Source organism: Somniosus microcephalus, chromosome 1 (genome assembly GCF_052327205.1).
Source record: "Somniosus microcephalus isolate GS21.2 chromosome 1, FLI_Smic_1.0, whole genome shotgun sequence".
NCBI lineage: Eukaryota > Metazoa > Chordata > Chondrichthyes > Squaliformes > Somniosidae > Somniosus > Somniosus microcephalus.
The window spans coordinates 225,766,535-225,781,923 of record NC_140987.1 but is presented as its reverse complement, the minus strand read 5'-3'; the positions used below and the strand labels follow the sequence as shown (position 1 = coordinate 225,781,923).

The 15,389-nt window shown below is 51.9% G+C and overlaps 1 protein-coding gene across 3 annotated transcripts in view; it reads left to right on the top strand.

The window, feature by feature from the left end:
- LOC147124650 (coiled-coil domain-containing protein 17-like) overlaps positions 1 to 15,389 on the top strand; it is a 175,505-nt gene that overhangs the window by 109,489 nt on the left and 50,627 nt on the right. For all 3 annotated transcript variants that reach the window (XM_085990957.1, XM_085990967.1, XM_085990950.1), the window contains exon 3: positions 13,930 to 14,059. In XM_085990957.1, the coding sequence (XP_085847083.1) occupies positions 13,930 to 14,059 (130 nt within the window). The remainder of the gene's footprint in view (positions 1 to 13,929; positions 14,060 to 15,389) is intronic.

Genomic DNA, 15,389 nt, shown 5'->3' with positions numbered 1-15,389 from the left:
CGCCGACCTCACAAAATGGCGGCCGCCCTTCACCAACCGGGCTCTGAGTCCAGCCCCTTCCCTCACTCTCACCTTCCCCCTCTCTGTCTCTCCTTCCCTCGCTCTCTTTCTCTCCTTCCCCCCTCTCTCTCTCCTGCCCCCCCAGTCTCTCTCTCGCTCTCTCCTTCCCCCAAGTCTCTCTCTCTCTCTCTTCCCCCCTAGTCGCTCTCTCTCTTCCCCCAGTCGCTCTCTCTCTTCCCCCCAGTCGCGCTCTCTCTTCCCCCCAGTCGCGCTCTCTCTTCCCCCCAGTCGCGCTCTCTCTCTCTTCCAACAACAACATGCCCTCGAAAAAGCCTCGGCACCGCCGGGCACTCCAGCTAGTCTATCTATCTATATATATAAAGCGGTTCCGTACGTTTCGTCTGTCCGGCTATACGCTCGAAAGCTATAGGGCGTACCTACCCGTGCGTTACGTCCAAAGAAAGCTTACGCTTCCAGGACAGTCGTAAGCGTATTTACTTTGCGGTCGGATGAAAATTGTTCGCGCGTTATGCAAAAAACCTTCAAAATTACTCCCATTATCTGCTAATTAGCATTGATTGACTGACGTCAAGGGTCGACCAATCCTGTGCCATCATGATTGACCAATCCTACACTTCAGTCCCCGGATGTTGGCCAATCGGTGTGTGTGTGTGGGCGGGACTAATCGTTTTCATCTCAGGGATCTGGCAGCCATTGCCTCAAGCTAAAAACCCCATTTACTTCCAGCTCAAAATCTGCTAATCCAGCTTCGAAAAGTTAGTATCTCTTTTAAAAATAACATAAGATTTACCAAAAACGTTTTATAAGTACTTTAACTTTCATCTTTCAACGTATTAAAAGGTAGAAATGTTACCCGGCACCAGATTCACAGAGGGACAGACAGACAGGGTCCGAAAGCCTGGGACTCGATTTAAAATGTTGCCCGGCAGCAGATTCACAGAGGACAGACAGACAGGCCCCAAAGCTTGGGACTCCATTTAAACCGCCCGGCCCAAAACAGCCCTGGCAAAGCCGGGCTCCCCCAGCTAGTATAGATATATATATCTACTAGCTGGAGTGCCCGGCAGTGCCGAGCTTTTTCGAGGGCATGTTGTTGTTGGAAGAGAGAGAGAGAGCGACTGGGGGGAAGAGAGAGAGCGAGTGGGGGGAAGAGAGAGAGTGACGGGGGGAAGCGAGAGAGCGACTGGGGGGGAAGAGAGAGCGCGACTGGGGGGAAGAGAGAGCGCGACTGGGGGGGCAGAGAGAGAGTGACGGGGGGGAAGAGAGAGCGACTGGGGGGGAGAGAGAGAGAGCGACTGGGGGGAAGAGAGAGAGCGACTGGGGGGGGAAGAGAGAGAGCGACGGGGGGAAGAGAGAGAGCGACTGGGGGGAAGAGAGAGAGCGACTGGGGGGGAAGAGAGAGAGCGACTGGGGGGAAGAGAGAGAGCGCGACTGGGGGGAGAGAGAGAGCGACTGGGGGGGAAAAGAGAGCGACTGGGGGGAAGAGGGGGGGAGAAGGGGAGGGGGAGGAGGGGGGAGGGGAGGGGGAGGAGGGGGAGAGGAGGTGGGGGGAGGGGAGAGGGAGCGGGGGGAGGGGAGGGGGGAAGGGGAGGGGTGGGGGAGGGGGGAAGTCCCCGAGCCCCGCCCCCCCCGCTCTCCCGAGGGCTCGCCCCCCCCGATCTCCCGAGGCTCGCCCCCCCCCCGATCTCCCGAGGCTCGCACCCCCCCCCCCCGCCCCCGAGGCTCGCCCCCACCCCCCCCGATCTCCCGAGGCTCGGCCCCCCTGATCTCCCGAGGCTCGCCATCTCCCGAGGGCTCGCCACCCCCCCCCCGATCTCCCGAGGCTCGCCCCCCCCCCCTCGATCTCCCGAGGCTCGCCCCCCCCGCCCCGAGCTCCCGAGGCTCGCCCCCCCCCGCCCGATCTCCCGAGGCTCGGCCCCCCTGATCTCCCGAGGCTCGCCCCCCCCCCACCCCGATCTCCCGAGGCTCGGCCCCTGATCTCCCGAGGCTCGCTGCCCCCCCCCCCCCGATCTCCGGAGGGCCCGATCTCTGGAGACCCGCCCCCCGCCCGAGCCGGCTTCAAGAGCAGAGAGACCCCGCCCGAGCTGGCTTCAAGAGCAGAGAGACCCCGCCCCCCGCCCGAGCCGGCTTCAAGAGCAGAGAGACCCCGCCCGAGCTGGCTTGAAGAGCAGAGGGACCCCCGCCCCCCGCCTGAGCCGGCTTCAAGAGCAGAGAGAGAGACCCCGCCCCCCGCCCGAGCCGGCTTCAAGAGCAGAGAGAGACGCCGCTGCGCAACCTACCGCGTGAGGCCGGGCCGGACTCAGTCGCGCGTGCTGACTCCTGCCCCACCCGCCTTTACTAAGATGGCGGCGGTAGCGGCGCTCGGCTGAGGCCCGCCCCTCCAGCCTTCACAAAGATGGCGGCGATCGGGGGCCGCTTGTTGACTGGGGCCGGGAGGTGCCTAGCTCGGGCGTGGAGGAGAGGCCGAGGCTTCGAGGCCTACCTGGAAAAACGGGGAAAGGTAGGAAAATTAATGAGATTAGATAAAAGATTTAGAAAGTAATTAACTTTTTTTAAAACAATATGGCCTAGAAATTGAGTGCCCTTAGCGCCGATTTTGCGGCGCTAGAGGGCCTAGCGCTGCATTTGGCGCCGGCGCCGAAATTGCCTGGGGCCCTTACGCCGCGGTAGACCGGTAGCGCTGCGCCGGCTCCGATGACGTCATCGGTAGTGCGCAGCGTCCCGGTTGCCATGCCGACGGGCCCCAGCGCCGAAATTCAGTTGCGGCCTGCCTCGCCCGTGGCAGCCGCAACTAAGACTCTGGCAACCGAGTCTTCCCCGAGTTAGCGCCGGCGCATTAAGGTCGCGCGGGCGGCCGGGTCCGCTTTCCCGTCGGCTGCCTGCCCGCACCTCCCTCCCCGGACTCCTCCACCCCCCCCCCCCGCGGAACAGATGCGTCTGGCCTGCAAGCCCGGCACTTGTCCGAGGTGCCGGGCTCATTTTTTCAATAATTGAACGGACAGCGGGCGGGTGCAGGCAGCTCCTCCTTAACTGAAGGAGGAGGCCTGCACTTCCCAGCCTGCCGCACCGCATCGGGGTCCCGCAGCGCCGGATTAGCGCCGCAATTCGGCACTCAGCGCCCATTGGTAGGCGCTCACGCCCGCCAAGTAGCGCCGGCAGCCGTCTGGGCGCGGCGCTACTGAATTTTTGGCAGCGCGCAAGGGAATTAGCGCCGGCGCTAAATTTCCGGCGCTAAAGCCCTGGCGCGGCGTCAACTCAATTTCTAGGCCTATGTGTTTTAAAAGCAACGTTTTTTTTAAAGACGCAGAAAGCGGGAAAAAGAAAGGAAAAGTTTGGAATCAAGATGGCGGCGACTCACCTCGGTTCAGAGCGATAAGGCCCGCCCACACACGCACCGATTGGTCGACCGTCAGGTCACCAAAGCGTAGGATTGGTCAATCGTCCGTCACTCGACCGTAGGAGGGCCCGGCCGTACGCGCCAGGAACCCGGCGTACGATTGGTCAACCTCGAGGTCACTCTATCGCTAATGAGCGGATAATGAGATGCTAATGAGCGGAATGTTGAACGTTTTTTCGGATACCGCGGGCGCAATTTTTGTCCGGCTGAAACGTCAATACGCTTACGACCGTTTTGAAACGGTAAGCTTTCTTTCGACGTAACGCACGCATAGGTACGCTCTATAACTTTCGAGCGCATAGCCGGACAGACGCGCACCCGAGGACAGACAGACAGATAGACAGACAGACAGAACGATCCGTTTATATATATAAGACTAGCTGAAGTGCCCGGCGGTGCGAGGCTTTTTCGAGGGCATGTTGTTGTTGGAAGAGAGAGAGAGAGAGCGACTGGGGGGGGGGGGAGAGAGAGAGAGAGCGAGAGAGAGAGAGCACGACTGGGGGGGGGAAGAGAGAGAGCGACTGGGGGGGAGGGAGAGAGAGCGCGACGGGGGGGAAGAGAGAGAGCGACTGGGGGGTAGAGAGAGAGCGACTGGGGGGTAGAGAGAGAGCGCGGGTGGGGGGAAGGGAGGGCGGGGGGGGAAGGGGGGGTGGGGGGGAAGGAAGGGGGGAGGGAGGGCGGGGGGGGGAGGGGAGGAAGGGAGGGCTTGAGGCTGAGAGACAGGCACGGCCACGCCCGGTTGCCGGGGTAACCCTGCCGCGCCGCCCCGCACTGCCGAGAGCCCAGCTCTCCGAGCCCCGCCCCCCCGGCCGAGAGCCGCGCTCGCCAAGCCCCGCCCCCCCGGCGAGAGCCGCGCTCTGCAAGCCCCGCCCCCCCGGGCCGAGAGCCGCGCTCTCCAAGCCCCGCCCCCCCGGCCGAGAGCCGCACTCTCCAAGCCCCGCCCCCCACCCGGCCGAGAGCCGCGCTCTCCAAGCCCCGCCCCCCCCCCGGCCGAGAGCCGCGCTCTCCAAGCCCTGCCCCCCCCCCGGCCGAGAGCCGCGCTCTCCAAGCCCCAGCCGGCCCGCACTCCCGTTGCCGGGGTAACCCGATCCGCACTCTCGAGAGCCCCGCCCCCCCCCCCGAGCCGAGCGCGGAACAGAGTCTCACCTGTTCCTGCTGCGCGCGCACCCTGACCCTCGTGGCTGACGCCGTTGCCCCGGGTAACGTGACACGGGGGGGGGGGCGGGGGTGGTGAGGAGCTTAGCAGCAGCCCAGTTACCTAGCTCGGGCCTGGCTGGGCAAGAAAGGCCCAGGCTTTCAGGCCTAAGAAAAAAACGGGCAAAGGTAAGAAAAAGAATGTTCAGGTGAGATAAAATATTTACAAATGAGTGATTTATTTTAAAAGAATTTAATAAATTGAATTTTATTTTGCTGGAAATGTATATTTGAAAAGAAAGACGCAGAAAGCAGGAAAAAGAATGGAAGCAAGATGGCGGCGACTCACCTCGGTTCAGAACGATAAGGCCCGCCCACACACGCACCGATTGGTCGACGTCAGGTCACCAAGCGTAGGATTGGTCAATCGTCCCGTCACTCGACCGTAGGAGGGCCTGGTCGCACGCGGCAGCAAGCCGCCGTATGATTGGTCGACCTCGAGGTCACTCTGTCGCTAATGAGCGGATAATGAGATGCTAATGAGCGGAATGTGAAGGTTTTTGGGATACCGCTGGGCGCAATTTTAGCCCGGCCGAAACGTAAATACGCTTAAAACCGTCTCGGAAGCGTAAGCTTTCTTTGGAGGTAACGCGCGCGTAGGTATGCCCTGTAACTTTCGAGCACATAGGCCCGACAGACGCACAGGCGATGACAGACAGAAGACAGACAGAATGACAGACAGACGTACCGATTTATATATATAGATATATTTTGTTTCTGCTTGATCACTAATCTGTAAAGAAATTAGATCCTGCTACTGTTAAGCAGAAGAATACTACCTGATCATTTTAAAAACAAAAATCACATATGTTCCAGCGTTTAACTTGCACGCGCTTGGTTTAACAACATTAACTGTGCAGTGCTTAAATCAAACATTCAGGCTGTTTTTCCAATGAGCACAGTCCCAATCCACCATTCACATATATTTTGTAATTTGCATACACAAACACATCCCCATTACATTTCACTGAATTAGTGGTACAAATAATTTTCACCCAATTGCTTCACCATTATACTGTAGATGTCAAGTCCTCTAATCCATTGGTCAAAGCAGCTAAATGCAGTTTTACATAGAATTGCATAGAATCTACAACACAGAAACAGGCCATTCGGCCCAATTCGTCTATGCTAGTGTTTATACTCCACAAGAGCCTCTTCCAACCTTTCCCCAGATCCCTCTATTCCCTTCTACCTCTTGTATGCATCAAGTCTCCCCTTAAATGAGTCAATGCTATTAGCTTCAACCAGCTATATGAAGGCAAATTCCATATTTTTACCACCTTCTGTAAAGAAATTCCTCCTAAATTCTTTATTTGCTCTTTTATTGGCTATTTTATATGTATGCCCCTTGTTTGAGACTCGCCCATAAGCGAAAACTGTTTCTCCACATCCTCCCTATTGAAACTTTTCATAATTTTAAAGACCTCTTCTTAGCCTTCTCTTTTCCAGAGAAAAGAGCCCCAGCCTGCTCAATCTTTCCTGATAGTTGCAGTTAACTTCCACTAGTAAAATCAACTAAAGAATGAAGCGGAATGAAAACTATATGATAAATTAATCTAAAAGTCAATTTAATTAGTAACCAACATTGGATTTCACCTTGAACTTGAACATTGGCCAAATCCAACACTGAATAAGGACTGACTTACAAATAATAAATATGCCAACTGATGTATAATGGGGTTGACATTTTAATTCATTGTATCTTTTTGATGCTTCATTAAATATTTAGTTGACAATTATAATTAAAGTTTTATACTTGTCTGTTTGTGCATTCAAGTGCATCTTGGGTGTTTTAGCATAATGAAAACCGACAGAATGTGCGATTGTTAATTGGTGCACTTCATAATTTGCTCCTAGGGCTTTTAATCATTTTAGATTAAAAGAAATTAGTATCTGAGGTAACTTTTGGAAGAAGGGAGTTAACAGACTTTATTAGATATCTTTCTAAAGCTTCTTTTACATTGGCCTTAGAGGTTGGCTTGAGCCAGTAGTTCCCAATGCACCTGGTGGTAACCGGAATATAATTTTGATATAACTGGATTTACATTAGCTTAGTGGTTATAATACTGGATTGGTAACCCAGATGTCTTGAGTTCAAATCCCACCATGGCAAGTTGAATTCAATAAATCGGGTAATTCATGGGCTGACACCAGAAAGAATGAGCATGAAAGCTGCTGGATTGTCATTGAAAAGCCAACTGTTCTTTAATGTCCTTCAATGAAGGGAGCCTGCTACTCTTGCCAGGTCTGGCCTACATGTGACTCCAGTTCTACCCTATGCGGTTAACTCTTAATGCCCTCAGGGCAGCTAGGAATGGACAGTAAATGCTGCCTTGCTGGTGTTACCCACATACCAAGAAAAAATAAACAAAAAAAACCCCATCTGTCAGGAACCTGTGGATCCAGCTCCCTATTGAGGTCAATGTAAAAATGTCCTAAAGTGCTATACCTCATCACTAATCATGAAAAGTGCTATACCTCATCACTAATCATGAAAAGTGCTATACCTCATCACTAATCATGAAAAGTGCTATACCTCATCACTAATCATGAAAGTGCTATACCTCATCACTAATCATGAATGGGTGTTAACAGAATGCATGCTTTTGGAGTGATCGAAGTAAAGAGGCATTTTAAAGGGGTAATGGAGAAGTGCTGGAAATGCATAGCAATTTGATCAGCATCTGAAAGAGAAAGGTAGGTTAACATATTGGATGGGACCTTTCACGGAGAACTTCTCCACTCCTTGCTTTGTTTTGGTCAGTTCTACTGAGAGGACTTTTCAGTTTGATTGCGCCAGTTCTGATGAAGGGTTTTACCCAAAATACTAACCTTCCTCTCTCTCAGATGCTGACTGACCTGCTGTGCATTTCCAGCATTTTCTGTTTTTATCTCAGCTTCTTATATTCACCTTTTTTTTTTTAAAGAGTGGTTTTGTAAGTAGTGTTGTTAGTGAAATTGCTAATAATAGGAAATCTCTTTCTCCTCATTTACATGAAGATGTTGTATCATTGCTAAACTGCTCTTGACTGGTTTTAGTAATATAATTAATTGCCAAATTTTGCAGTTAGTGAAGACAGACAAGTTTATTTAATAACTAGCAGTTGAAGTTGCAAATTTAGTTTGCATGTGTCTGGGTTTTTTGGTTATATGGCAGATTCCATAATTCTATCTTCTGTACCTGCTAAGAGTTAAAGGAACCACCCCATGCTTGATGCATTCATAACCAAGCAACTGGGCTGAGCAGTCACAACAGAAAGTAAACTTGATACGACAGGTCATGGAGTCTGCTGAACCTCCAAGAATCTCAACAAAAATCCAATTGTACCACAATAGTTTTTGTTTCATTTTGGAGTGAGGGTCGATGCTTGATGCTCACTCATAGTCTATTTTCTTATAGAACTCCTGCTACGTCTGACAGTGTTGGCAAGTCTGGATGTGCTTTCGAAAGCACATGCCAAGGAACTTGGACTGTTAGAAAAGTTAGGGATGGCAAAGGCAAAGTAATATTCTGGAATTAATACCCATTTGTATTTTATGTACTTTGTTGGGGTTCTTCTAGATTATAAAGCTTAAACTTTAATATTTTATTCCACAGTTCATCCCTGTTAGGCTAAGGATCAGATCAGTCTTGTAACTTGTTTCTGTGCCCTTTCTAATAGTGTTTTTTTTTGTATGACATGATCTCAGAATATTGTAAAGCCTCAGCACAATTTTTGTGGGCTTGCACTGTTCTGGCTATATATCCTTCCTTTCTATCAGATTTTTAAATTACTGCTACATTGCCTGAATGTTGAAAGTGATGACTCTTTCCTAATTATGTTCTATTCACTGTATAGTTATGTCCCATATTTGTGAAACCTGTGTGTTATGCTTCACATTTTTTTAGTGTTAAATTTCATTTCCCATTTGCCTGCCCATAACCGACTTAAATCAATTTTCAATCCTTTGCTGCATTCTCTGTCTCTCTGTTTTCACCAGATCACAAGACGAGTTTACAAGACAGCTCTTCAGCCTTTCTTCAGCTTGTGTCAGCTTGGCTCACTGGTTGCACTCTCGCTTCTGAGTCAAAAGGCTGTGGGTTCTGGCCCCACTGCAGGGGTTAAGTGCACAGTCTAGGCTGACACTGGGGTAGAGCTGTCTTTCAGGTGAGATGCTAACCCAAGGCCCCACAGATGTAAAAGATCCCATGGCATTCTTCGAAGGAGAGTTGTCCTGTCTAACATTTATCAACCAATGCCACCAAAAGAGATTAACCGCTCATTTGTCTCATTGCTGTTTTTGGGATCTTGCTGCCGTGTTTATTTGCATAACAACAGTGACTGGACTTCAAAAGTAATTCACTGGCTCTGTGATCTCCATCAATGTAGCCCCAAAACAGTGGCGGCAACAGAAACAATGCCGCTGGAAAATCAACGCTGGAGTACTCAAAGACCCCGCTAAGAAAGCCCTATTCAGCCTGCGCCTCACAAACAACCTGACGATGTAGAGACACAGGCCTAGAAATTGAGTTGGGCCCGCGCCAGGGCTTTAGCGCCGGAAATTTTGCGCCGGCGCTAAGTCCCACTGCGCGCGCCAAAAATTCAGTAGCGCCGCGCCCAGACGGCTGCGGGCGCTACTGGAGGGTGTCAGCGCCTCCCAATGGGCGCTGACTGCAGGATTGCGGCGCTAATCCCCCGCTGCGGCACCCGATGCGGTGCGGCAGGCTGGGGTACTGCAGGCCTCCTCCTTCTGTTAAGGAGGAGCTGCCTGCAGCCGACAACTGTCCGGTGGATTCCCCTGACATCTGAGCCCGGCACCTCGGGGAAGTGCCGGGCTCGCAGCACACACTCATCAGGGCCGCGGGGGGGGGGGTGATGCAGGAGTCCGGGAAGGGAGGTGCGGGCAGGCGGCCGCCGGGAACGCGGCCGGCTGCCGCTCCACCTTTATGCGCCGGCGCAAAGGCATGTAAGAACACTTTTCACTTTCGTTAGTTGCGCCTGCCACGGGCGAGGCGGGCGCAACTGAATTTGGGCTTGGGGCCGGGTTACCACGGCAACCGGGACGCTGCGCACACCGATGACGTCATCGGTGCCGGCGCAGCGCTACCGGCTAACGCCGATGGTAAGGCCCAAGTCAATTTGCAAAACAGCTATAAGTCCGGCGCAAGGCCCTCTAGCGCCACTAATTGGGCGCTAAGCCCACTCAATTTCTAGGCCACAGAGTGTCCACAGCACCTGGTCTGCACTCAAGGCCTCCATAATCAGCATCTGTGAAGAGACGCTCAGTCACTCAACCAGGAAACACCAAGACTGGTTCGACGAGAACGACCAGGAGATCCAGGAGCTAATAAGCCGCAAGCGCAAGGCATTCCTGATCTGGAAACAGCAACAGAACTCGAGAGCAAGAAAGCAGCTCTACAGAAGCCTGAAGGCCGAGGTCCAACAAAAAACTCGCGACCTAAAGAACAGATGGTGGGTGGAGAAAGTGCAGGAGAGCCAGCAGCTAGCCAACAACCACGATGTGCGTGGATTCTTTAGCGCAGTCAAGACCGCCTACGGCCCAAGCACCCAAGGTCCTACCCCACTGCGGGCCAAGAACGGAGAGGTACTCGTCAAGGACAGAGAGGCAGTCCGTGCCCGCTGGAAGGAGCACTTCGAAGATCTCCTTAACCAAGACTCTCTCCGACGCGAGTGTCCTCAACTCCATCCTGCAGCATGCTACCCGCCACCATCTCAGCACAACCCCAGCCCGTGGTGAGGTTAAAAAGGCCATCCGACAACTGAAGAACAACAAGGTCTCAGGAGCAGATGGAATCCCCGCTGAGGCACTAAAGCATGGCGGAGAAGCACTACTGGCGTGAATTCATGAACTCATTTCTCTTACCTGGAAGGAGGAGAGCATGCCAGGGGATCTCAGAGACGCCGTAATTGTGACCATCTTCAAGAAAGGTGACAAGTCCGATTGCGGCAATTACAAAGGAGTTTCCCTGCTGTCTGCCACAGGGAAAGTCATCGCAAGAATCCTCCTTAATCGCCTTCTCACAGTGGCCGAAGAGCTCCTCCCAGAGTTGCAATGCGGATTCCGCCCACTAAGGGGCACAATGGACATGATCTTCAGCGCTCGTCAATTACAAGAGAAATGCAGGGAACAGCACCAACCACTGTACATGGCCTTCTTTGATCTCACAAAGGCCTTCGACACTGTCAACCGTGGGGGATTATGGAGTGTCCTCCTCAAATTCGGCTGCCCTCAAAAGTTTGTCATCATCCTCCGCCTACTTCATGACGACATGCAAGCCGTGATCCTGACCAACGGTTCCACCACAGACCCAATTCACGTAAGAATCGGGGTCAAGCAAGGCTGTGTCATCGCACCAATGCTCTTCTCGATCTTCCGTGCTGCAATGCTCCATCTGTCCCTCAGTAAGCTCCCCGCTGGAGTGGAGCTAATTTACAGAACAAACGGGAAACTGTTCAACCTCCGTCGCCTCCAGTCCAGATCCAAGGTCGTCCCATCCTCTGTCGTCTAATTACAGTATGCAGACGACGCTTGCGTCTGTGCTCACTTGGAGGCTGAACTCCAAACCATCGTCAACCCCTTCACCGAAGCATACGAGAGCATGGGCCTTACACTAAACATCCGTAAGACAAAGGTCCTCTACCAACCTGCCCCCGCCACACAGTACTGCCCCCTGATTATCAAAATTCACGACAATGCCTTGGAAAAAATGGACCACTTTCCAGACCTCGGGATCCTACTGTCAACAAAGGCAGACGTCGATGACGAAGTCCAACACCGCCTTCAGTGTGTCAGTGCAGCCTTCGGTCGCCTGAGGAAGAGAGTGTTTGAAGACCAGGACCTCAAACCCGGCACTAAGCTCATGGTCTACAGAGCAGCAATGATACCCGCCCTGCTGTATGCCTCAGAGACATGGACCATGTACAGCAGGCACCTCAAAGCACTGGAGAGGTACCACCAACACTGTCTCCACAAGATCCTGCAAATTCATTGGCAGGATAGGTGCACCAACGTCAGTGTTCTCGCTCAGGCCAACATCCCCTGCATCAAAGCTTTGACCATGTTCAGTCAGCTCTGATGGATGGGTCACATCGTCTGCATGCCCGATACGAGACTTCCAAAACAAGCGCTCTACACTGAGCTCCGGCACGTCAAGAAAGCCCCAGGTGGGCAGAGCAAATGCTTCCAAGGACACCCTCAAAGCCTCCTTGAAAAAGTACAACATCCCCACTGACACCTGGGAATCCCTGGCCCAAGACCGCACAAAGTGGAGGAGAAGCATTCGAGAAGGCGCCGAACACCTCGAGTCTCTTTGCCGGGAGCAAGTAGAAGCCAAGCGCAAGGAGCGCACGTCACCCCAAGCACCCCACCCACCCGCCCCTTCAACCACCATCTGCCCCACCTGTGACAGAGACTGTAGGTCCCGCATTGGACTCATCAGTCACTTGAGAACTCTTTAATGTGGAAGCAAGTCATCCTCGGTTCCGAGGGACTGCCTAAGAAGAGATGTGCTTTGGGACATTCTGGGAATGTGTGAGTTCTTACATTCTTATTGTTCCAGAATACCAACTCTACTATCTTCCCAATACAACTTTGAGATGTTTCTTAACTGAGTCGAGTGTCCAGGCCTTGAGCACCTTTCCTGGCAACCCATTTCAGCTGTTGGTCCCCTTCTGTGTAAAGAAATACCTCCTGATAGCTGTCCAAAATTTGCCCTTTACAACCCTGAACCTGTACTGTTCTGACCTGCTGCCATGCATATCTTTTTAAAAAAATGTTTTGTTTTATCAGTAGGTTTGACCAGCTCACGGTTGGTTTTGATATCAAGGTCATTGATGCAGATTAGAAATAATAAGGATCCAAGCACTGACTCTTGTGGGCCTCCATTCATCATCTCACACTTTAGTCTGACTCTACACCTCTCACAAATGATCTGTTTTCCTGTTTTTAATTAGTTTCTTATCCAGTCATGTGTTCTACTCTGACTTTCAGTCTAATTAGAAGTCTTTTATGTGGAACTTCATCATAGACTCGCTAAGTCTATGACAAAGTTCCAAGTCTATGGCAAGTCTAAAGATAACATACCTCTCTGCATTTGCTCTGTAACATCCTCAAGAAAGTAAAGGTTGTTTGTCAGACAGAATCTTCTTCACCTTTTAAATCCACCAGTGCTTAGTGAATTTCCATATTCAGAAGCTTGATCGCCCAGAATGCCTCTGATTTTTTTATTCTGTAAACTGCATGTATAATCACTGTTGTAGGAAGGTAATTAAGGGTAGTCCTTAATGCTTAGTATTGTCTTACCTGAAACAGTGTATTCTTGCTCTGTCTGTACTACTGAAATGGCCTACTGTTGTCAGGATTGGAAATTTGGGACAGGATTTTCTCAATGGAGATGAATTGGAGGTGGGACTGCTGCTTGTTGTGTCAATGTCCCGCCTCCATCCTCGTCTGACCAACCAGAGGGATTTTCCCCTGATTGACCTGGTAAAGTGGGCTCAGCAGGCCAATTAGGGAGGAAGTCACTGACCGAGCACATCAACGTCAGACGTGCTATCTGTCAAGACTTCTTGGAAGAAGAAATGTCAGCGTTTGACAACTCTGTGAAGCTGTCAAACACTGACATTCTCTGTAGTTTGATGAGTCCTTGTGTTCAGGACTCATCAAACCTTTCAACTTTGTCGATTTCAGATGGCTGTTGGTTCGGAGGATCCAACAGCCAGTCTGTGAAATCGACAACGAGGATGTCAGTCTCCCGATCCAGAGAGGATGAAGGCTGTAGGAAGAAAACAAGGTAAGTGAACATTTTTTTACACTTATCACTCACCTTACATACTTACCACTCCATATTTGCACCCATCACTCACCTCTACATCTTACTTCCAGGTGCCTCTGACCCCCACAGACCTCCTTCACGTCTCCTCCAACCCGGCGGGGTTCTCCAAGGTCGGGAAGCCTTCACCTGTGAAGGTAAAATGGCACTAATTATTTTTTCTGCTTGTTAACAGGCAGTTAAAAGTATTTAATGCCTTTCCCGCCTCTAGGAGATGGGACCCGAAGCAGCATATTGTCCCGCCTCCTGGCAAAAGGGCATGGTTTGCCATCCACCCCCACTTTCTGCTACTTTACCAGCAGTCCTGCCTCCATGCCCGCCTCCTCGGGGCTTGGAAAATCCAGCCCTTGGTGTCTGAGGATCCAAAACCACATTCAACCATTACAAGCCACTGCAATTTCTTTTTGACAAAAATGTCAGGTTATCAAAAGTACCAGAGTAAGAATCTATCTACTAACAGTTTGTCTTATGTCTTAAATCTCAGGATGGCCCTAGCCCCAGAAAGCAGTGGATGCGGGAACACAAAAACCAGTTGCAGAACCTGGCGCAGGATCATGCAAACCATATCACTGGTATATTATCTCGCAACAAGGAACTAGAGGAACAGAGAACAGGTAAATCCCGAGATTCGGTCAATAGTAATACAAAGCTGATCACTGGAAAATCGTCACAATGCAACAAAGACAGCTTCACATTTGATAAAGGGCTACTGTCTAATTCTATTTATTAAAGAAATGTTGCATTAGTTCTCTCGCCAACACCGTGGGTTTCTGGCAAATGTCTTACCTGATGTAGTCCTGAAATGGAAATAGGACATTTTTATAATTTAAATGTCTTGTCTCAATGCAGAACAATAGTAACTGCTGAAGTTTATTATTCAACCTGTCATCTCTGTCAGAATGAATTAACGTTTTGTTCTAGATAGAATTATCTTCCGTTATGGTTCTGCAGTGGTCACAACTGGAGCCCTGACATGATCAGGTGACTTTGTTCTGTAACCCTGTTGATTTTTCTAGGACTCTATGGCCTAGAAATTGAGTGCCCTTAGCGCCGATTTTGCGGCGCTAGAGGGCCTAGCGCTGCAATTGGCGCCGGCGCCGAAATTGCCTGGGGCCCTTCCGCCGCGGTAGACCGGTAGCGCTGCGCCGGCACCGATGACGTCATCGGTGTGCGCAGCGTCCCGGTTGCCGTGGTAACCCGGCCCCAAGCCGAAATTCAGTTGCGGCCGCCTCGCCAGTGGCAGCCGCAACTAAGACTCCGGCAAACGAGTGTTGCCGGAGTCTGCGCCGGCGCTTTAAGGAGGCGCGGCGGCCGGCCGCTTTCCCGCCGGCCGCCTGCCCGCAGCTCCCTCCCCGGACTTCTTCCCCCACCCCCCCCGGAACAGATGTAAGCCCGGCACTTGTCCGAGGTGCCGGGCTCATTTTTGCAGAGATTTGCGCGGGCCGCGGCCGGGTGCAGGCAGCTCCTCCTTAACTGAAGGAGGAGGCCTGCACTTCCCGAGCCTGCCGCACCGCATCGGGCGCCGCAGCGCCGGAATAGCACCGCAATGCGGCGCGTAGCGCCAGTTTTCAGGCGCAAACAGCCTTCAGTAGCGCCGGCAGCCGTTTGGGCGCGGCGCTACTGAATTTTTGGCGCGCACAGCGCGACTTAGCACCGGCGCTAAATTTCCGGCGTTAAGCCCCGGCGCAGCGCAACCTCAATTTCTAGGCCTATATCTTGAGCCATACCTTACAATCAATAAGCTAGAGCTTAGTAAATGTGCTGCTAGTTTGTGTACAGTCACTTTCTAGTATCCTGTGTTGCATAGTCCCTTATACACAGGGCATGACTCTGCCTTCACCATCAAATGAGGCATTGTTCCACACAGGCTTAAAAATCGTTTGAATATTTCAAAATGCTGAACTTACATAGAAACATAGAAGATAGGAGCAGGAGTAGGCCATT